The 23,173-nt window shown below is 37.7% G+C and overlaps 3 protein-coding genes across 7 annotated transcripts; 2 read left to right on the top strand and 1 right to left on the bottom strand.

Moving 5' to 3' along the window:
* The first annotated feature begins 760 nt into the window (after positions 1-760).
* On the top strand, positions 761-11,499 carry LOC139126303 (B-cell lymphoma 3 protein-like). 4 transcript variants are annotated; one of them, XM_070692372.1, is made up of 7 exons: positions 761-1,325; positions 5,973-6,087; positions 7,558-7,666; positions 8,279-8,480; positions 8,910-8,998; positions 9,324-9,569; positions 9,867-11,499. In XM_070692372.1, exons 1-7 carry the CDS (start codon positions 896-898, stop codon positions 10,131-10,133), a joined length of 1,458 nt encoding a protein of 485 aa, XP_070548473.1. In that variant the 5' UTR covers positions 761-895; the 3' UTR covers positions 10,134-11,499. The 4 variants fall into 4 exon arrangements, with proteins under 4 accessions (XP_070548473.1, XP_070548477.1, XP_070548476.1 ...); XM_070692376.1 differs by lacking the exon at positions 761-1,325 and adding an exon at positions 1,852-2,023; XM_070692375.1 differs by lacking the exon at positions 761-1,325 and adding an exon at positions 5,163-5,427.
* Positions 11,343-18,836, bottom strand: LOC139126305 (selenoprotein S-like). 2 transcript variants are annotated; one of them, XM_070692378.1, is made up of 6 exons: positions 18,387-18,836; positions 17,231-17,368; positions 15,948-16,054; positions 14,881-14,970; positions 13,446-13,515; positions 11,343-12,958 (listed from the first exon to the last, which is right to left on the bottom strand). In XM_070692378.1, the coding sequence occupies exons 1-6, from the start codon at positions 18,460-18,462 to the stop codon at positions 12,879-12,881; spliced, it is 561 nt and encodes a 186-aa protein (XP_070548479.1). In that variant the 5' UTR covers positions 18,463-18,836; the 3' UTR covers positions 11,343-12,878. The 2 variants fall into 2 exon arrangements, with proteins under 2 accessions (XP_070548479.1, XP_070548480.1); XM_070692379.1 differs by having other exon boundaries at positions 13,446-13,512; positions 18,387-18,566.
* A 184-nt stretch (positions 18,837-19,020) lies between these two features.
* LOC139126304 (uncharacterized) lies at positions 19,021-22,014 on the top strand. Its single transcript, XM_070692377.1, has 2 exons — positions 19,021-19,250; positions 20,756-22,014. The coding sequence occupies exons 1-2, from the start codon at positions 19,220-19,222 to the stop codon at positions 21,868-21,870; spliced, it is 1,146 nt and encodes a 381-aa protein (XP_070548478.1). The 5' UTR covers positions 19,021-19,219; the 3' UTR covers positions 21,871-22,014.
* Positions 22,015-23,173: the final 1,159 nt, after the last annotated feature.

Consider the following 23,173-nt stretch of genomic DNA (forward strand, 5'->3'; position numbering starts at 1 on the left):
GCATCCAAGACTTCCATGTAGAACCTAAATCAAAGGTGACGTGAACAAAAAAAGAGAAAAGAAATCCCGAAAAATAAAAATTACTTACTTTGTATACGGATAAGCACATTCTTTGTCATTTTTTCCGAGGTAGATCATTTCTCATTTCCCTTCTATGTACTCCTGACATACACTATTCCTCTTTGCACCTGTAATTCCCCGTATTGTAAACATCACGTGACTTGGTTTCCTCGTATCAAGGTCAGTACAGTATGGTGCTTTTGTTACACACCTATCGAAATTCAGAGCAAGCAAATTACGGTATGGTCAACATTCAATGTAATACTACGATACCATAATTCCCACAAAGTTCTTTGTAATACAAGTGTCTTTGGTAAACTCGCACCACACGTAATTGTTTCACATGACATATTGCTCACACTTGACGGGCATTGTTAAACTATTCCCCGATACCTGCCGTCTTCGGTTTGCAGATTGGAAATGCGAACAAATTTTTCCTATTAAAATACATGACTGGCCCTTTCTTTGTTCCTTATTGTTAGTGATGTACGCATGAGACGCACGTGGCCAAAAACCAAATATTAAAGTAGTTTCCCCGCTATTGCCACAAGGACAGACTTGGCTATAGTACCAGCACTGCCTAGTCAGAGTGAGCTGTAGGGGAATCCCCTTTACATCTCGCCTGCTTGATCGATCTTTGGGCTTACCGATTGGAGTACGCAGGGAGGTCGATTGTTATGCAAATCAAGACCACTATATGACCGAATGCGGTCAGTGGTTCAGTCACAACAGATATTGTAGGGTTTCTTACGTCTTGCCCTATAAAACACAGACGCGGACAATTTCGTCTAGGAGTGGACCAACATTAGGTTAAACTTGGAGGTAAAATTGTGTGATGGTGTTATCAGAAGCACAGTCTGGCGGTGCAAACCTGCCTTCAACTGGAGATCTACGAATACAGTGTCCAGCAGAAGGGACAATGCAGTCTGTCGCCACATCTTACACCTATCCATATCAAGATTATCCATCGCAACCATTCGTAAAATATTCGTCCCTATCGCCGACATATCACCAGTTGTCACCTTACAGGATGCCCGCTCGTACAACGGCTGTTACCGTTATTCAAAGCAATATGCCACTGACAACTTCAGCTACAAGTCACATGAAAACGGAGGTTCTCCCAAACACAAGTTGTGCGGACAGACAAGGACTCAATTCTCTCAAACGATCGCGGCGATGTTCGATTGGGGACTGCAATGACAGTGACGAACAAACAGACACCAAACGGCATAGGACTTATTCACCGTATTCTTTAGAACGACAAGGTAAGATTTAGGATACACTTCCATTACCAAATTTGCATAATTATTACACTTTTGTCGAAGGATCTTGTTGAATCTGACAACCATAAAGTGAGATGCTTGCGAAGGTTTTAGCCCTGAGATTTAATCTGAACCTTAAAAATGCATTCTTCATGGATATCGAAAATGAAAATTTTCACTCTATAGTGGATGCGAAACTGTAAGCTTATGTATCGCGTCCACAATAGTGATTATTCATCTTCAAATTTACAAAAATAAAAAATAAATAACAATAGCCCTAGTTCTTCAATTATGGCAAGAAACGATGTACGGACGTATGATACCAACGAAATGGACCTTATAATGGGTACATGTATAACGTGGTAGCGTGTTACAGAATGAAAACTCACAAACAAAACGCCGAAATAACTCGGACATAGTATTTCCTTGTGGACTAATAATTTCCAAAATACGGTTGGGTTCGTTGTCAAATCATTAAACGAACTTTCAGCTTCCTCGTTGAAATGTAAGGGCGGTGAAAAAGTCCCGCATTGTCTGATACAACGCCCATAGATCACTGTACGCGGAAACATAACATGTACTATGGCTTCAACCCACGAAGCGCCAGTCAGTCCATGATGTCAAAGACTCCACAAACACGCCTCCGTAAAAGATTTCAACTGACCAACGAGTTGGTGATCACGTTGCAGTTAACACTGAAAGTGAGTTACATATTATGTCTATGAAAATGATCTAAGGGTGTTGATGAAAGACCCAATCTGAAACAAGGAAACAAAACGGACAATCGGTTCCGCCCGGGGCTTGACTCATAGTCTTGCACGTCGTGACACGAGTGCATTTTCAGTACCGCCTCCACTCACGACATCCGTCTTACACAGTGAAATCGTCTTTGATCTGGGCTTGGTGGCCAAATGTAAGATCTGAAGTTTAAAGAAAAATTCTTGACTCCGTAAGGGTTAAATTTACAAATCCCAGCGTGAAGTTGAAGGTTTCATAACGGTCGATACATGGTACGACAACACCTATAACTGACTTTCTAAGTAATGATAAGTGTCTGTGGCAGTCTTACTGTACACATGTACGCAAGCTTTTCGCTTTGTTTGATGCATTCTCTGTCACGTAATGAATACCAGTTATTGCAAGAATAATCTATGTTTTGGGCTAGAACAACTACTCTGAACTTTAGACTTTATCAATATCTGGCGAAAACTTTCCATTTTGCGCAGAATAGAAACTAAAAGCAGACGTTATTAAATGCTACATTATAATCCTACAAAGTCATAGGGATATGACCAAAAATGGCGTCGATAATTGAGGAGAACGAGGAAATTGAGTTTGAAAGGCAAGAACACGTCACGTAATCGGTGACGAATCATACACTGTTGTGCCTCACACCATCCGATGGCAGAGTTTTGGTGGTTACGCCAAACATTCTCAATTCGATTCTTATGTTGCTTTTTTAGCTCGGTTGACACTTTTGTCTCATGAAAACTGCTTTTAGAGTTGCTTTGATCCATGGGTATTGAATTGTATTGATCCATGGGTATTGAATTGTAAAAAACGCTATCAAAAGTTTGTAGCTCACAAATAAACACCACATTAACATTGGAAGTTGATTGACATTAATCTACCGAGAAAGGACCACAGCCCTAGTCTGGTGTTTATTTTAAAGGTTGGAACAGACTAATCAAACTTCGATTCATCACATTTCCAGGGGACTGAAACAACGGTTTCTCCTTCGGGTTTTCACTAATCATCCGGAAGCTTGGAATAAAAAAACGAGATAGCTATAGCACTCCGAATTGTGATTAATCTGGTCGGAAGCATTTTAAAAAGTTGAAGGTTGGTTTGTAAATTGTGAAAGACAATGACGTCATCCACGAGGTTTGGGTTAAATTCATAGGTTGTGTAAGTACATCTGGTAAAGTGGAATTGAAATCCAAAGAAATCGGTTATATTTTCAGTCTATAGAAATAATGGCCGACCATAATCATAAAAGAAAACCATCAAAAGTTTTGAACTAAAAGACCACAACACGGAACACTCAACAAAACATTGGAAGTCATTTGTTTTAAAATTCCGCTTTCAATCGCGAATATTGTTATTGTACACGTCATAGCAAAAAGTACAAGCTTAGCAGATGATGAGAGAATACTTTTTAAGATGGAATTCAGTGATTGGGATTATTACTAATATAATGATTTAAAGGGACTTTAGAGCAAATGAAGTTTTTGTGAAAGTCCCTTGGACTATGGCATAGCGCACTGTTCACGTAATTTCTTTGGCTGATTGACCGACACATGAACGTAGAATAGAAAGGTAAAGATGACATTTAAAAGCTCTGTCGAAGTATGGACATAATCTGATGCCAATAAATTAATAATTTCAGTCAAAAATGTCTCCGCGAGATGTTTTAAGGTCACAGGTCATCCAGGTACGAATAATTGTGAAAAATAGGATTGCGCTTGTATTGTCTAATGTTCGTAGAACATTGTTGATGCTTTCTTTGAATTTTACTTCAGTCAAGTCGATCAACTTTTAATGATATGCTGGGAAATACCGACACTGCAACATAAATTTTAAAAACTCTCAATTGCTATAACTTCTGATGCTTTCTCCTTTCACCGAGATACCGTGTTTCAGTGTGATCAGCAATCGAACAAAGCTCACCGTGAACCCGGAAATTTCTCCATAGCAGTACATCGATGACTCTATATTTAGAGAACACGTGCAGTTGGAATATGTTTGCATGTTATATCCTACTGATCCAGAAGAATTTCATCACATTTGAAAGAGGATTGGAATTTTGTAAAGACCATTAAATTTAAATAGATACATTTCTTTAGTAAAACCGCCGTCAAATACTGTAAGGAAATATGACGAACTGTTTCATTGAAAGGTATACGACACTTTTTCTGTCATTGAACTTGCTGAATCAACTTCAGGATCTGTTACCAAATCAATTGATATAATTGTGATGTTGTAATCGTAAAGTACAAAGGACAAAGAGGTTGACATCCGTGGATTTGAACCCATTTAAAAAGCGGTGCCACATTAACTCACACTTGTTATTAAGCTCATGATATAAAGCTCATGATATAAATGGGACTCTTAAGACTTAACTCCTGTGATGGTCGAGCTGCCATGTAGTATACACGGCAACTCCAGGGTCCTGTGGTTTGAACCAGAACCAGGGACTGCCAGACTGTGCATTTGTCGTAGAGAGGATGAGGGAAAAAAACAACAACTTTCGTGTCCATATTTTATCAAGGAACCCCGACAAGAAACGCTATGAAGACTGCGATGAACGTTGATTACGGATAGATACCCTGCAACGTTACGTTGCCGTCCAACTTCACAAAATTTACTTTGCACGGACAAGACTATAGATAGCTACAGGTATTGTCTGCAACGGATTCTATCCTGCTGATTGGCACATAGTGATGAACAGTCAAATGATGGTCTCTTATCTAAGTATTGCCGCTTTACATTAAAACTAACGGTTTGCATTGCTATGGAATACTATGTAACACCGAAGCTGTATTAATTGACAATTTTTTAATGAAGTGGTTATATCACCGAACATGGAGTATGCGTCGATGGCAAACATAAAGTGCCGATACAAGGCGGAACACTGATATTTAAATCGTTCGGGACTGTAGCGGGGAAGTCCCGGTTCATTGTGAACATCGCAACACAAACACGCTGTCGAGATACTCGATTGCTCTAAGCTACCGAGCAATAAGGGGCCGTCCCTCCATCTGATTAGCATATGAACCGACTGTCCGTCTATTTCTACGAACTAAAAATGAAAATGGATAGTGTCAGTTAATGATTCATAAATATTAATCAGGGCGCATTCGTCGAGGTTCTGTTCAGCGTGATGTGTGATGTGATGGTGGGAAAACCCCGTACCGTGTGTATATGCGATACGTTACGGACTTCAGTGCGTCGTCGTTGACCTTCTGATTACAGTTACATCACCGTCACCCGCGTCAGCCTCTACGCTTGATAATTGTTTTTCCAGTGTTGTCCCATGGATTTCTAGAAGACATCGCGTGCGTGCGGCCACGTCCCTGGCAGCATTTCCTTATAGCAAGTAAGGGTCAGTACACTTTAATGTTGGCGAAGGACGGAGACTATCGCTTTGCATGTACATACGGAGTTGTTTTGAATTTGGTTGGTGTGTATTCACTTGTGATAGATTTCTTCCAAAGCTACACCCCGTGTGTTTGTGTTAGGGAAAGTCCCCCTGCCATGGCACTCGGTGTGCTTCGCAATCTGAAGTTGATGCGCAATGTGACTGACCCCTGCAGCTGTGTTTGCCTGAGCCATTTCAAGCGAACATACGCCGACCCAGTGTTTCCTTGAAAGTCAGAGTGAAACAAAACCGAATAAATAAAGAAAAATGGTCTCTGAATAAATTATATGTACCCAAAATTTTGTCCGCATGTGTACCTTAGAACTTCAGAAAACTACATCGTGTAGACCAGGTGTGAACAGTTGAGTAAAAAGGCGAACTCAGGTCATTTCAAGGTCATGTAAATGGAAAGTACAGACAAGTTGTGGCATTGTGCATGGATTCACAAAGCTATCAGGTTTTGATAGTCCATTACATGTAATAATGTATGACTTTGGTTGGAATTTTAGGTCTCCATGGCAACACACCAATAACGCCGATGCAAGGCATGGTAGATCCAAGGTCAAGTCTTTTCACAGCAGCTGAATGTCACTTAGCAACGCTACAAGATGAAGACGGAGACACGTAAGTTTTCATCGATGTGTTCACAATAATAACTCTGTTCACTTTTGTTTGTTTTACGATGAGTGGAACATTTTATACATGCGTCATGACGGTCAAATTCTCCAAAGTACGAAATGGTGCCTATCCTCCCACTTCCCGTCCAGCACTATTACTCAATCTTTCGAAATAAACCCGAAAGTGTATCCTGTCCACAGGCTTATACACGATACTAGTAATTTGATTCAGTCAGTGTATTCGGAGGGAAATCCCCGAGTATAAATAATGCTGGCCTATTCGAAATATGATTCAAGCAGAGCCATAACATGTCGCAGCCTGATCGAATTTCATTATAATTCGCTACACAGCTACTTGTCGGGTAATTCCCTGATAGTGACAGCATCAGCTCTTCGATTGTAGATTCGTAAATAGTTGCCTATCAACCGAATTTTAAAAACTGCGTAAAATTGTAAAAGTGTCAATCACTGGTGCTGAAAATCTATCACCAGTTTTAACATGGAAATGAACAGTCTTTGTTACTATGGTAACAAAAATCTTCATCCCAATACGCTCAAATTCAAAAGCGGCTACTGGGCCAACGACATGTATTTCCCGATCTGCATTATCGTATCTTCTCGTTGCTGAATTCTCGTTAGTGAACTCTCGTCGTCAAAGTCTCGTCAGGGATGCACAGCAAGTCTAAACCATGGGTGGTCAAAATTAGGTTTATCAAAACTTTTCTGAACCAAAGAGTCAGGATGTTTGACAGATTTTTTTCAAAATTCGTGGTGCGTGCATACATAACTTCACTATTTGTTTTTACTCTTACAGTCATTCTGTGCAAAGACGCCAAAGTTTTTTGAATTTATCTGGCAGACTTTTTCCTATTTGTTGAACCTCCCAACTGTGATTTTATGGTTAATCCTTGTCTCAGAAGGGACAGTCCCTAAGTTTCCCCTGTATTTTAACCTTTGAACCATTCAATATGTCAAAGGGTCACATGGTGGCTGCTTGTTATTTTCAGAGCTGTGATTTCCTGCTTCCGTGATGACACTGATTTGACAAAGTTGTTATTAAAATCTTCATAAAGACAAAGATTAAACACATGAATAAACAAATCTTAAAGTGATCTTACTGGCATTGTCGTGACAATGATAATGGCAAACAAGAGTTATACATTAGAATTGTAGATGAATGCTGATGCTGATAGCTGTACTCCCACAATTAAATAATTTATAATAAAATGCAGACAGCGAAAATACCTGTGTACAGTATCTCTAGTACACACATTGGCACATTGATAAAAAAAAGCATTGTTTATACTAATGAATATTTTCATGGACTCATATTATTCTACATAGAGGCAATTGTGAATCACTGTTGTGACACATTTAAAGATATTCTAAATACACTAGGAAGTTTATTTTTCATGTCCTTTTCAAAATCATAAATAATGTTATTTTACATTAGAAAAATTGTAACTATGTTTTGCAGGCCACTACATATAGCTGTGGTGCAGTCTAATCTACCATTAGTGGAAAAACTCATCCAGCTGATTGCGATGTCGGGAAAGTCTGTGGACATCTACAATACACTGAGACAGGTAACTAGAAAACTACTGTTATACTTTATCATGTCACTAATGGAAATATTTGATCTAGAGCAGAAGTAAGCAAAGAGCATGCACCATTCATTGTCATACTCTTCTTAATGCCACCTTGCACCCTTGGGTGATGACTTATCTGAACAATTTTATTGGAACATGAGATTTGGCCACCTGTTTTACCAAGTAAGAGATTCGCCTAACGACGAAATAAAATTGACCGTGACAAATCAAAGAAAACTTTTGCAACTGCTGAGGGAGCCCTTACACCTTACCTAACTAATCAGACCTTGCAGATATACTTATTGAAAATGATGACTTATACAGCTATGACAACTAGAGTCCGCCAATTGCAAACCTCCTCACATGACTTCAAATATATACCGTATAATACAGATGCTTTGATTGGTCAGCACAGTTTTCTGTTGAGATGCATAATGTCTAAGAGTGGTATATACTCATACATTTGTGGGTCAATATATTAAGAAGGTAGACATCAAAACAGCACAGTGACTCAAAAAAGAAATGACTTTTAATCGTTAGACATCGATCTGCATTTAACTGGTTTTCTTTATGTTGACCAATACATAATATGTGATTGGCTTATTTCAGACACCTTTGCATCTGGCTGTAATCACAAACCAATGGCAAATGGTGAGACTTCTTGTGATGGTTGGTGCTGATGGTAATCTAACTGATCGCAATGGACAGACATCAGTTCATCTAGCCTGTCAAAGATCTAATATGGAATGTCTACATTCTGTGACAACTTGTTCACGGCACCCAGTAGATCTTGATGCCAAGAATTATGAAGGTAACTTGGCAACTTTTTATCCAAGAATTACTTCATCTACAATGAATGCACATCAGCATTCCTTGATAATAATCTTGGAAAATATGCCGGTCACTGCATTTATTCTTATGCTGGGTTAAAAGACAATGTCTTAATTATTCAAAGTCCTCAAATGCACTGGCTGGTCAATACAACTTATGCATATTGCAAAATGCAGGAATTTGTTGCTCGAGTTCCATGTAACCCTTTTATCGTAAATTTTGACAGTGAACATATGTTAGTACCTAAATAGTGATTTTTAAATTCATTGAACTTTGGACATCACTAACCATTTTATGCAGAAGATTGTCTGAAGATATTACCAAAATACTTGTGTAATGATGTAACTCCAATAATTAAAGAACACAAATTTGAATGCTATTTTCGCTTTTGTTTTTCAAAATGATACAGGTCTAACACCTCTTCACTTAGCTGTATCTACTGGTAATGCTGATGTCATCAGATTTTTACTGAGTAAAGGCGCTGATATTGACTGCCCTGTAAGTACCCATCATGCTTTGCTTTGATACTTGTCATTAAACATGCATTTCAGTTTGGTTTGTAGTTCAACAGTTAACTATGTCTACAGACCTTGTACCTCATCATCATCAATTGCTGTTAGAAAAATAAAATAGTGTACACAAATTGCAAGTTTTAACATTGTTTACACACTGGTGACAGTGTAGTATGCCTGCAATTGCAACAAAATAGTGTACACAAATTGCAAGTTTTAACATTGTTTACACACTAGTGACAGTGTAGTATGCCTGCAATTGCAACAAAATGTGCCGCATAATTACTAGGCTGATATTGCTTTTTTTATAGGATGGTAAAAGTGGTCGTACAGCCCTGTTCTATGCTGTAGAAAATGAACAAAAAGATGTGATAGAGATTTTATTGGATCACAATGCTGACGTCAATGCACAGTCATATTCTGGTAACACAGCGTTACATGTAGCAAGTGGTCGAGGTTTCATTTCCATTGTACGATCTTTACTGCGTCACGGCGCTGATATGAGTATGAAGAATTACCACTGTGATACTGCTGTCACTGTTGCCAAGGATACCAGTGTAAGTTGATGATATTTCATTGAAATCTATATTCAGTGTTTCCCAAAACATCAATGTAGTGCAGCTATGTTATTAAAGTCGTTATAATTGTGAATAGTTTATTAGAAATTGCAGGAAATGATGAATAAACTAAGGTTACATGAGAAAATTGAAAAGCCTGATTACATTTTGAAAAATGCAATTATATTATGTGGCTTCAGAAGAAAAGAATGTCGTTGAAAAATTGTCTTTATGCATCACATATTCTCATGAACCTTGACAGCAAATGTTAATGCTGGTTTGTTTGTTGTATTTCAGGTCTCCAAGGTGTTGTACAAAGTATACCGTCCAGAACCAACAGTTAAGACTCCAGATACAAGTTACAGAAAGCGAAACCTTCCAAAACAATCAGTCACATCACAGCATAGTCCATGTACAGCAATAAAGATGGAAGGTGTTGAGACAGACAGTTGTGACAGATCACAAAATGTGATGGTTGGAGACAAAATAAAGAGGATAAAGAAAGAAAGGACATCATCCAATTCTAGTGATGAAGGTTTCTCAAGCAGGCCTTCCAGCTCATAAGACAGTAAAACAGCGCCCTCTTGAGTTTGGGACAGTACACAAGTAGAAGCTAAGTGCCAAGATGGAAATGCTGCATACAGGAGCAATGAACTCGGAAACTTGAAAATAGACACTGTAAATGTGAAATTTTGCTATGTTCATATTCATTACAATGCTCCAATGTAAGTTCAAACATGAAGGTCCTGGAAGTGTACAGAACTCTATTCTGACAATAGATATGATGGTAGGAATGCATGGTGCATTTGCAGTAACTTTATTTATTCAGGATTTACACCAGACATTGATTTTAGATGGTCTAAATGTTGACAGGGTATAATATGTAGGGTTTTCAGAGTCTTGCAAGGGACAACTTAATGAGGATTGCAAAAAGATGTCATATTCAAGGCCATTGAATCCCAACTCTTTGCTGTCATATCTGGTGAAATTATATACTTCATCCATCCATGCCATACAAAACTCACAACCATTCTCTTGGCATTCCAAGTACCTGCCAGACTTGTCTTTCCATTTTCTGGACACAAATGGTAATTGAATGTATGATTTATTTTGTTCATTGAGTTTGGCAGGAGTCAAGATCTTAAAAATGAAGTTGACGAAATGGTTTCATTGACACTCTAGTGTGTTGAATGTCATTCTCAGAGTTGCATCCTACTATCCAGGATAACTCTGCTCTGTTTGATTTCACAGTTTCTCATCAATACAAATGTTCACAAAGATTTACAAATAACGTGACTGATGCCATACTCTTAACCTGTTCGTTCCTAATGCCCTTTTAACAGTTTCACACTCATCATTGAAAACAATAGATTTGGACTAAACCATGGTTAGTAGAGAGGTTAAACAAAGTCTTAGAACCAAATTCAATTAAAGTATGACTTATTGTATATATACTTTCATACACAGATTTTTGAAATAAATTGGCAAGTGTAAGATTTTACTTGTGTCAGTATTGACAAGGAGGATACTGGGTAATTTCTATGAAATGAATACAGTAAAGTCTTCAGATGTCATATGGCATTCTAACATGAAACAAACATACAGCTATTTGAGTTTAGAATTTTAGAGCGCTTGAATTCAGGTTTGAAAATCACAACAACTTGAAATATGACATGGCGCGATAGGCTGGTTAATGTGTTATTGTGGTGACACAGTCCTAGAATGGAGCAATTGTATCACTGATGTAAATGTAAAAAATGCCAAAGAGTAGTATAAGTTTTATACACTTTTATTGCTAAGAGCTTGTACATAGGGAAAGGTTAGATTGATATTTGTGTGAATTACAGTAACAATGCACAAAAATAAACAAGATTCTTTTTTACCGATGTAATATCAGAATATCTGTAATAAAATGTACATTTGAACAGAATCACTGTGTGCATCTCTTGGTGGAATTATTATGACAAGTGACAAGAAAGACTTCAACAAAATGTTTGTTGGCAAAGCAAAAGTCACAAAGATACCTTTTTCTAAACACAAAAAAAACCAGCACTATTTGAATATGCTATGATCTGGCAGATTTCCTTAACACACAGATTTCAAAGCGTAAGAATTGTGTATTCTTAAAAGACATAATTGGGAAGGGAGTTCAAAACAAACAATATTAAAAAGAATCTGATAAAGATGTCAATTATTGATGATTCAAAGTATTATAGAAAGAGTAACTTTCAGGCAATGTCTTGGATATCTGTTCCATGTATGACACATTGTTCATGGTTTATATAAATCCACTATGTTTGCAGTGACTATGTTGCTGAAGTGACAGCTTGAATTTTGTACTTTTTCCAGGGCAACTATTCTTACCTTGATGTTCAGTCAATCTTCACAAAATGATATCTCCATGACAGATTATATAATATATGCCATACAAACAATGACATTTCACAGTCCAACAGAAAAACATAATTGATTGATTGGTTGATCTACAGGTTATTGATTTTATAAGGAATCTACAAAGACCTGTTGTTGCTTTGTAACACTGCCACTCTGACAATGACTGGTTTCATTTCACTTATCTGACTCGGCTTTAACCCTTTCACCACCATGGTTTGTCCCAACTCCATTGTTTTCTATGGTAAAGTTGGACCTGTATACAGGGAACTGGGGGTGAAAGGGTTAAGATAGGCTACAAAACTTGGCCAATGACATTCATTCTTTCATTATGTCATTTACACTTTGTATCCACCTACTCTATTGGACAATAGGACCATTTACAGAGTAGATATCATATAGACTTAAAAACGGTTTTCAAATGCACAATTCAAATTGAGAAAACTAAATTATGATCAAAAGATCAACAGCACAGTCTGATTCTTCTTTACATTGAAAGACCGTTACTCAAGTCAAATGTATATGACATAGAATGCTTTGTGTACACAATTCTGTATCACAGGAAAAGTCACATGACTGCTAGTCACATGTCAAGTATAGATGAGACTATCTTGATCTTGTACTTTTTGAAAGGCAGATATGGTAACATTTTGTAGTCTGAGGATGCATATCCATTAAATATTTGTCAGAAGTGTTGTAACGTTAATGATAGGATAACAAAGAAATCCCATACAATATTTAAAGTATACATGAATGGATACTCCATGAGATAACAAGTATACATTTACTGTCTTTCATGTGATATAATTTGGTAATTACAGATTCACCTCAATGCAATGGATTTGCATACCCTAAGATATAGCCAGCTGGGTCATGTGACTGCCATGTGATAGTCTAATTGTGTACATTATCTTAACCTCATCCTCCTCCTCCGAAACCACTTCGTCTTGATGGACGGTAACCCCCAGCACTGTACCCTCCCATCAATGGATTGTAATCTGAAATTATAAAACATGACTGTGTTACTATGTGTCAGACATGACACATGTGTATAGTACTCAATGGTAAAATAGGAATTGTATAGTAAAAAGCATAATTCTATGGGAAAAACATATTAATGTAAATTTACAGGACTATTTGATTTCATGCAGCAATAAAAATGATGGTTTAAAATGATTCTACAGAAAAACATCACATTGTTCAAGGTTGTTGAAGTCAAAGTTATTGGAATGTGTCAGCATACATTGTGCAGAAAAATCTGGGTATGTGATTAGTAATACATGTATTACAGTACGGGTGCTTTGGCAGAAATGGACGCCATCTGTTTGATACATTACATCATCATTTGATGGTTTCTCTCTTTCTTCATAGTTAACATCAAAATGACTTGATAATATCAAGATACATAAATCTATCAAGTCACCATTGATACATATCATACTTTATTTCAACAGTGTCTAGGATGGCAAGAAAACTGCAACATACCATTTTGTCGTAATTGCTGTTTTGGTTTCTTGTCTTTGTTTGTACTACTTGAAGTTGATGGCACATCCTGCTGTACAAAGTAGTATTCATAGTTAGTATCATTCATGACAATGCAGTGGATATTGCTTGCAAACACACTGAAGATGCACTCTGTCAAAATCCATACCCTTAAAGGCTAATGCAAAGGTATCTTAGATTAGTGAAATCATTTAAGAAGTTCTACGGTAGATACGGAGATGTTGTATCAAAATATGACCTGTCTGTTACTCAAATGATGAGTGACAGCATACCAAATTTTGACTCACAAAAGTAATTTGGTGAATTCACCAAATAACAATGGATTTGTCACTTTGGGTCAATCTTGACGGGTGCGGCTAGCTGGCAGGGTACGCTTACCCATTCCGGACACCTGGTACCACCACTATTTTGTGGTTCAAGATGACCCCATTGCCTTTTGTCATTTTCAATATGTTCCTTGGACCTGGTAAATTTCTTAGTTACCTTGAATGATAACGATTATTGGACCTGATTTGATGTCTATTGAATAGATTTTACAAATTCCCTAAGCAATTCTTTCCAACCAATTTTTATCCTTCAGTGCGGCATTTAATGTGTTCACATAGAATGCCCTTCATTCTCTAATAAGGTGATGCACTAGCAAACAGGTTTATACACAATATAGATCATCATAAGTACAGTCACACATTTATCATTACAACTGACCGTTATATATGCATATAATCAATGTTTGATGAAATTTTCAACCTGGCTCACACACTTTGTGAAAGATGTGTGTATCACACCTCATTTGATATTTATTGTACCTGGTCACTGGTTGTATGAATAGTATGATTATAATTCCATTCTGATGTATGAATTTACCATGAACAATAAACAAGCTTTTCTTGCAGATTAACATCAGAAAGTGACTGGTTCATTGAGTGATAATTATTTTCAGTCAATGACATAAAGGTTCTAGATCTGTTTTTGACCTTTCCTTTACCCAGTCATTGATAATTGCACTGATTTGAAGCGTGTAAAGAAGCTAGCATTTATAGGCAATCATTTGGCTACATTGTACTAAGTCAGTTATGAATATGTATTAGCTAGTCAACTCTAATGACACAAGGTTTCGGTGGATTTTTAAGGGGAGCCAAAACAGCCAAACTGAGTATGGTACAAGTACATTGCAGTCTTGTATGTAAGACATGTACAGTTGGTAAAAACACATTTTGTTTCTTTAGCACTTTTGCTAGCCAGACTGGATAACCAGTGACAGGCCCTGATGGCAAGGGTTTCACTTTTGCTGGCCAGACCAGATAGCCAGTGACAAGCCCTGATGCCAAGGGTTCCACTTTTGCTAGCAAGACAAGACAGCCAGTGACAAGCCCTGATGGCAAGGGTTTGTGTTGGGTTAAATGCTTACAATACTTACCTCAGATTTGTATATTTTGGATCTGTATCCCTTGCCCTCAACATGTCGATCCCAATCTTCAATTTTTTCTTTTCTTTTTTGTTCCTCTTTCTGTAAAGTTAATTGGTAAATATCCAGGTGATAAAGTAATGGTATCCATGGTGATAAAGTAACTGTATCAATTGTTATGTCAATTGACAAGATGTTCTTATAAAATAACTACATTTTTGTGATGAATAGAGCTACTAACAAAGTGACATCTAGTCTGAGTGAGGGATGCACATTTGTGACACCATACTTGATCCTGATCCATATTTATTCAGCTTCCAGGACAAAAAAATAGATTGTCTCCAATAAAAGGAAAGTCTAAAGACAGTGTGTACTTAAAGTGTCTGGTATCATGAAACCAAGTGGGGTAATTTTATCATTGCTATGCACATTATACAAATCAGCCAGCAAACTCATAAAAACAAATAAATTGTGTCCTAAACAGTCTTGTGAATGTGCTTGAAAATATGTGGAATCCTACTCAGAACAAACTTTCAAACATGCACTTAAAACATACTCCATTTGTTTAGGATGAACACTGACAAGGAATCGTGACAGTAATACAGTAACAGCTGAAAATCATGACAACACTGTTCTCAGAATATTGTTCCCATGGTGATTTTTCTAATGACATATGTGACTTTGACTTGGGTGAAAACACACATCACAGAATGAAAGCAAGATCAATTCATAGACACTTTATCCCACACCACTGTGTCCCTAATACTGTCTTTTCCCTAATCATTCACCTATGGCTCCAAACCATTTCATCCTACAGCCTACTTGTCCTACACACAAGGCTGACAGAGGTCAGCAAATATTACTTTGATTTCATGTAAATCTTACTGGAACTCATTCCAAAAACTTGATTGGACATTCTGAAGTTATAGAAAGGAACTAAGGCTGGGGTCAAAGTGGCACATGGGAAGAAGCCATTTTGGGATAGGGTTGTTTTTGAATGAGTTGAGCTGGGACAAAGTTGTTTTGGAATGAAGTGTCTGGACCTGACCAGAGCACTATATTGCACAGACAAAATTTACCTTTTTCCTTTCTTCTTCTGCTATTCTGGCGTCTTCATCATATCTTTCTTGCATTCGAAGTCTGGCTGCCATCATGGATTCATGTCGTGCTTGTGTGGTTGTAGCATCTACAGTACAGGGTGGAGAATAAATTAGTTGGGAAAAAGAAGTATATGAATAATGTATTAAAACTGACATTGGCATTGAGTCCTCCACATAAATTTAGGACACAAGGGGATGGTGATACACTCTGTTAAATAAAATAACATGTGACACTATGCAAGTTATGTCATCAAACAAAATTGCTGACCTAAACATTTTCAATAACTGAAAATTTATGATGTTTCAGACAGTTCTGGTTTTGAACACATTTGTGCATTTTTCTCTCCAATCCACTGACTGCTTAGCATCAGTTCACAGTAGTGACTGGTTAAAGTAAACAAAATGTCTGACAAGGCAGTGCAAAACATTTATTAGTAAAAATGTAAGCAACAGCCATACAATCATAGAATCGGTCCAAGTCAGTGATTTTGTAAAATATTAAACATTTCAGCAAGTTATTACACATTTGTGTAACTTTTTATATAAAATGCTTTGACACTATCGTACATTGCCTTCACCCAGTTGTACGAAAGAGTGGCATCGACATATGTGTGGGGTGAACACAATGGTTTAGTTTCATTTGGAATATCTTGCAATAACTCTACTATGTCACATCACAATTGTACCAAGTCTAACACAAAAACACTGTCTCACAGAGTCAACTGTTTAAACCATAATATTTGCTGAATGCTCATCTGTTATTTTGTATAAATTTGCACAGGATGATGCATAGCCAATGGCTGGCATTTCACTTTGATTGTCATAACAGGTACATGTACAATGTTGGAAAAGCCCTGCAGTGTGTACACTGGTATGTCTTCCCAGCTGTTACAACGACACCTGGCTGTTACAACATCTGGGAAAAACCATTGGTAATTTGAAATATAGATTTTATTGACTTCAAACACTTTGATCAGTTTCATACTAAGATGGATAAAAGATGAGAGAAAAGTTTTGTTTAAGTTGTCTCACTTTGGGCAATAAGTGCCTAGAGTACATTGGTTTCATCATAACACCAGTACTGTGTGATATTTTGAAAGTGTAAGAACAAGCTTTGCCATATATACATGTTGATATACAGACATACACATAATAGTGCTAAATACATGATAAGCCAAAAACTGTAAAAAATATCCTTATGATGGCAAAGATAGCATGAAAAAAGATTTTGTCTGGGATTAAAATTGCAAAATTCAGCTTACCATAATGTTGGGCATAGTAATTATCTTCTCTTTTCTTCTTTAATTTCTGTAAACTTGGTTCAAATTTGTTTTTCAAAAAAATCAATGCAATGATGCCGAACACGATAAACCATCCATACTGAGCAAGGAATATTGTCACTGTAAAGAAAACAGAAATTGTGTCAATATAAACATTGATATGTTGTCCTGATATCACTGCTGAAGACATAAACACTGATATGTTGTGTTATGACAGTTATGTCCCAGCACTGTTTTGTGTACATCATAACATATACCATAGTATGAATGACCGACATGTCACAGCACTGTTCTACCACAGCATGTACGACAGCGATATTAAACAAACATTGCAAGTACAACTATAAAGAGTGCTGCTTTCCCCTGTGTACTGATATCTTATTCTTTGCTTTACACTATCTCTACCAACACCACTGTGTTCTCAGCAAAAGAACATCAACATGTAAACACACCTAATATGTATTGGGTCTGTCATGTACATTGCTACACTATGGATGTTCATGCTGAGGCTGTCTTTAGCCAAAGACATAACTATAATCTATAACCCAACTACTACTGCAACACATAGCTTTACCACTCGCCAAACACTGGCTGTGATGCATCGCACTGCCACTCCATTGGTTATGTATATTGCGTATTGTAATTTGTATTTGTACTTTTATGTATGTACCCTCCAGCTAATACAACACCGAAAGACCTACAGATACAGACCAAAGAAACTCTACAACTCTTTTAGTTGTGTACAATTTAGTCTAGAATATAGCTGTTCATTCCACAGGCGCTCCTTAGCTGGGTAGTCTGCTAAGTAGATCGATTTTCGGCTCGATTTATCGATCCCGTACTCGATATGCCCGCCACTGCAACCTAAATACTCACATTTTAGTCAGTTATGCTTTACGAAGTAAAGGCGGATATCTATTCTCTTAATGAACTGAACTGAACTACCTCTATAGTTTTACCAAGTCTTTACTGTCAACACCCATAATAATTATGGGTGTTGACAGTAAAGACTTTGGTAAAACTATAGAGGTCGTGGTTGAACGTGGTACATCATCACATGTATCAACGCTCCAACGCTCACGATTCACGCTGTCCCCGAAATGCCGTTGCGAATACGGTTTTGCTGCCGATCACTCACCAAAATTTGCACTTTCCTTAATGGCCTCAGGAGTTTCATTCTCTGGGGGTACAACGTCTTCCCCGTCCATCTCCATTTTTTAACGCAGTTTGTCTTCTGTTCTAGACTATCGCTGTTTTCACTGAGTCACTGTCGGCTATCCTCAACAGTACTTCCTGTTTATGTGCTGACGTGTCGCAATTTCTCGCGAGAACGTATATCGAACACTGCATTAACTTCGGAGTAAGATTGGGTTTCGAATTCTACTTTCCGCACAGCAACATCATCTGCTCTCCACACTTCATCTCAATATAGAAATTTTAGAAGCCCTGCTGTATCATTTTGGTACGCATTCAATGCTATGTGTGTAAGACTTGATCAGTAAAGAGACGACTTTTCTAAAAAATGAAAATGAAATAATGCTGGCGAAGTAATAAAGCAGGTGTATTATCTGTGCAGAACATAGCCAGTCCCTAGCCACAGAGGGCGCACTATGATATTCGCAACAGTGTTGACACGAAAAATTTCTTCCGGGCGAGCTGCACCGAGATCCAAGCAACTCCGGTCATAATCAAAGTTCATGATGTAATGATTTCGCAATGTCGAAACTCTCCGGATTATCCATAACAAAAATGTCGTAAGGTTACCGCAAATTTACTGGCAACCGTGATGTTGAGCTGCCTCATGTGAAATTTTAGCGACGGTAGGTCAGCTCGACAGAGCCGCTCGGTGCTCGCAGCAGCTAAAAAAGTCATCCCCGGCAGCCATCGCCGTCATCACTCAGATTGCCATCATCATCATACTACCACTGCATCATCACCATCATTGGAAGTTTCGGCAAGTCATGAGAGAAAATGCCGCTAGCCGATGTAACTCCGGTTATTGGTAAGTAACCGAGTTTTATATCGTTAACATTTCAAGCTGTAGTGGGCGTCTATGCCAAGTTGTCTCGGTGACATTCACAGGCGCTCAATAGCTGGGTAGTCTGCTAAGTAGATCGATTTTCGGATCGATTTATTGATCACGTAGTGGATATGCCCGCCACTGCAACCTAAATATGCAGTGGCGGGCGTATCCACTACGTGATCAATAAATCGATCCGAAAATCGATCTACTTAGCAGACTACCCAGCTAATGAGCGCCTGTGGGACATTTCGCAACATGCAACCGATCCGCAGTACAGTAAATCGAGGATTTGTAAGGTTTCGCTTATCTGATCTCCCAGCAAAACCTCCAGCTACTGTAGTCTGTAGAGCAACTACACCCGGTCTTGCTGCAGCTCCGTAGCCCACAACTTTTCCCGACGATTTTGGGTAGTGGGGTACGTTGCTGCTGTTCCGTAGCCCTCATACCACTCCCTTTGCTGGTTGTGTTGGGGCGCCACTGCCCCAACATAACCAGCAAAGGGAGCTACGGAACCGCAGCAATGGGGTACGGTGAGTCGATCACCTTTCCCCACAACCCAAAATCGCCAGGTAAAGTTGTGGACTGCGGAACTGCACGGCTTCATCCTGCCAAACAATAGCATTACAACAAACCAATATGAGACATGATACCACTTGGTACTGCATTTTCCTGTCATCCATCCATCCATTCATTCATTCATTCATCTGAATTTACCGTGTTTTTGCTTCAAAGTTACGTAACATTAGATGTCCAAATATTTGTACTAGCATGGAGTATAACCTCCGTCAGTGCATCACAGACAAGGAGAAATAAATATTTTTATATATTTATATGTGTATGTAGCAAAGAATGGATGTTATGCAATTCAAATATCAGCAAAGAAAAAAGTTTCAAACAGTGCTGTACAACAAATCTTTTAATACCTTTAGTTTTAACCTGTTCACCCCAATAATTCCCTGTAAATTGGCCCACACTGGCACCATTGAATGGATTTAGGTCAAACCATGATTGAGAAAGGGTTACAGAAATATGTCTGGTTTCGAAGTTGACCACCAGCAAATGCATTCCTGAAAGATGCATTGAAGATACATGCTACACTACAAGCGTTTTGATGATCCAGAGCTGGTACTGAATAACCAAGCTTACTTGAAAGTGATCAGGGACCTCATACAAAACATATCAGTATCATCACGTTGTGATGGTTTGCTTGATAGAGGCTTTCATGCCTTGCAACATGTGCCTCATCAAATACTGTCATAGTAAATTTACTTTTGTAAATTCTTATGTCAGTGGGAGGGGTTTCAAAAAAATACAGTTCCATCGCACAACATAATGTTGCAGTCATATTTTCACAGGTTAACAAGATTTCTGTATTTCATAATTTCCAATCAGAAACAAATAGTTCATTTTCTGTTCTGTCAATTTTTCTGAGGAGAAGGTACAATGTTTCATAAGTGTTTTGATTCTTTGTGTTATATTTACAGGTCATGTAAGTCTGTTCCTGTTGACACTAGGACTGTGTTTGAACAGTAACGAAGCCACTGTCATTGTGATAATATTGCTGTATGCAATCAAAGCACCGATCTATAGGATATTGTGTTCTACAAACAGTGAAGTCATTCTCACAAACTTCAGAAGTTTCTGGAAATCAAGCAGAAGAGTTGTGTGGAGGTTATTCCTGCTGATAGCTGTGGCTTGTGAGGATGATGTTTACTGGCCGTTGTCACGGCTATGCCAACTTCCCTGTCTCCTAGTGATGATGAGGAGTCTCCTAGGAATCAGGTTACGTGTTCAAGATATGTTGCCATACCAACAGTTTCTAGGCTTAGGTTTTATTTGTGTGTGGGAGTTTCACAATGCTAGTAAATTCATGAGTACATTCATTGGTGGACATTTACAAATCACAAGAGTTGGAAGAACTTGTCTACTGTGTCTGTACAGTGCATCTATAATTCTAATGTACAGCCCTGTAGGTGTCATTGGATTCAACACCCTTATCTACATCAGCTCTGCAGTTGTTCTCATTATTCTTGTACAAAGGGATGTGCTTGAGAATTTTGAACATAACTTTGCATATTTGGCTGAAATAAGTATGAGTTGTGCGGATTCCTTATTGTGTAAATTTGGAGAATGGACTAGAATCTTCAATTTTGGACTTTTTAATGTGATCCACAGTGTCATAGAATGTCAAAGATGTCATGTGTTTTATCAACAGCTGGCTTTGGTGGTCTATGATACTCTAATTATTACATGTTTTATACTCAGACATTATTTCCCAGCATTCAGTGCAGGCACAATACCAACGGAGATAGGCCGATCTTTCATGGCCGTAACCATGGCAATCATCTGTACTGTCCTGTTCCCAATGGCATTCATCTACAATATCATCGATAGCTGTAAAGGCATCCGGAATTTTCCAATGGCCTCAAAACAACAATTGGAGTATTCAAAACTGTGTGTTGTTTGCCTGACAGAAATGCATTGTGGGAGAGTGACACCTTGTCATCATGTGATGCATGGTGGATGCCTCTTACAATGGTTGAACTTTCGTGATATTTGTCCAATGTGTCGACAAACATTGAAGTTTCATGATCGGTGATGACATCTTTTGTGTCTTGGAACTGAAAAGTTTAAGACATTCTTTCATCATCCACAAACTAAGAGATCCAAAAATCCATGAGAAGAGAAGATAAAACCACCAGAAAAATGTTGCATCAAAAATTTGCTAAAAATGTATCTTCTATGTGATACATTTCAAATCTTGTCAAATCTTCAAATGAATCATGGGACTTGACGTCCTTGACAAGGTCACAGGTCATTGAAACACCAAACATAATGTATCAAACTATTCCTCTCATAAACTCATGTATACCTGATTGGATAACTCAAATTTATAATTTATATCCATACTTTATGAATTGTACTTTCTTATTTATTGGCCAGGAAACAATCCTATATTTATTATTCTGATTTTACTGAATATTTATTTGTCTATTATTTAGATAATTGTTAATTCAATGACTTTTTAAAGCATTGAATATTGAACGTACATTTACAGCAGCTGTATTTCTTATTGTGATAGACTTTCTGTGTCAAACACTTTTCAAATCATCTGCTAGAAATGTTCTCCCATTCATCAATTATACTGGTTGATGTACATACCAGGTATGATAGTGACATTGGTCATTGAAAACACACAAAGTTAGACCAGTGTGATTTAGAAAACGGATTATGGGAAAGACCAGTGTGGGTTTAGAAAATGGATTAAAGGGGAAGACCAGTGTGGATACAGAAAATGGATTATGGGGAAAGTTAGAAAATGGATTATGGAGAAAGTTAGTAAATGGATTATGGGGAAAGATCAGTGTTGGTTTAGAAAATGGATTAAGGGGAAATGACTAAATGAAGTTGAAGTACTTGATGAATATGACAGCTAGATTCAGACATGAACTTGAGATGAGTAATTGAGTTGGATAAAAAAACAGATCAGCTGCTCAGAGTCTTTTTCTATCAACATTTCAATTTGATTGGAGTTTGGAAAGAGATTTTGTGAGGTGTAGACAAAGGGAGTGTTTTCTTAATGAACTCAACTGTTTTTTTTTCCTTTTGATTAAAATAGTAATTCCATTCATACCAGTATGTAGCTTCTACATAATTACTGTGTCTGTAGATTCAGTATTTCACCATTGCACTGACCACCAGCCAACCTTGACCATATTCCACATTTCTATAAATACTTCAATTCCTGTATATGCATTCTGTGAAGACAGATTTTCACCAAAACCTGTCTTTTTGATTGCAGTTTGGCTGTTGTAGAAATGAAAAAACACCCATGAATACAAAACTTGTCCTATTTTGATCAGTGTGATTGCACATCTATGATTTCACCATCATTGATAACA

Source organism: Ptychodera flava, assembly GCF_041260155.1.
Source record: "Ptychodera flava strain L36383 chromosome 3 unlocalized genomic scaffold, AS_Pfla_20210202 Scaffold_27__1_contigs__length_13241970_pilon, whole genome shotgun sequence".
NCBI classification, from domain to species: domain Eukaryota; kingdom Metazoa; phylum Hemichordata; class Enteropneusta; family Ptychoderidae; genus Ptychodera; species Ptychodera flava.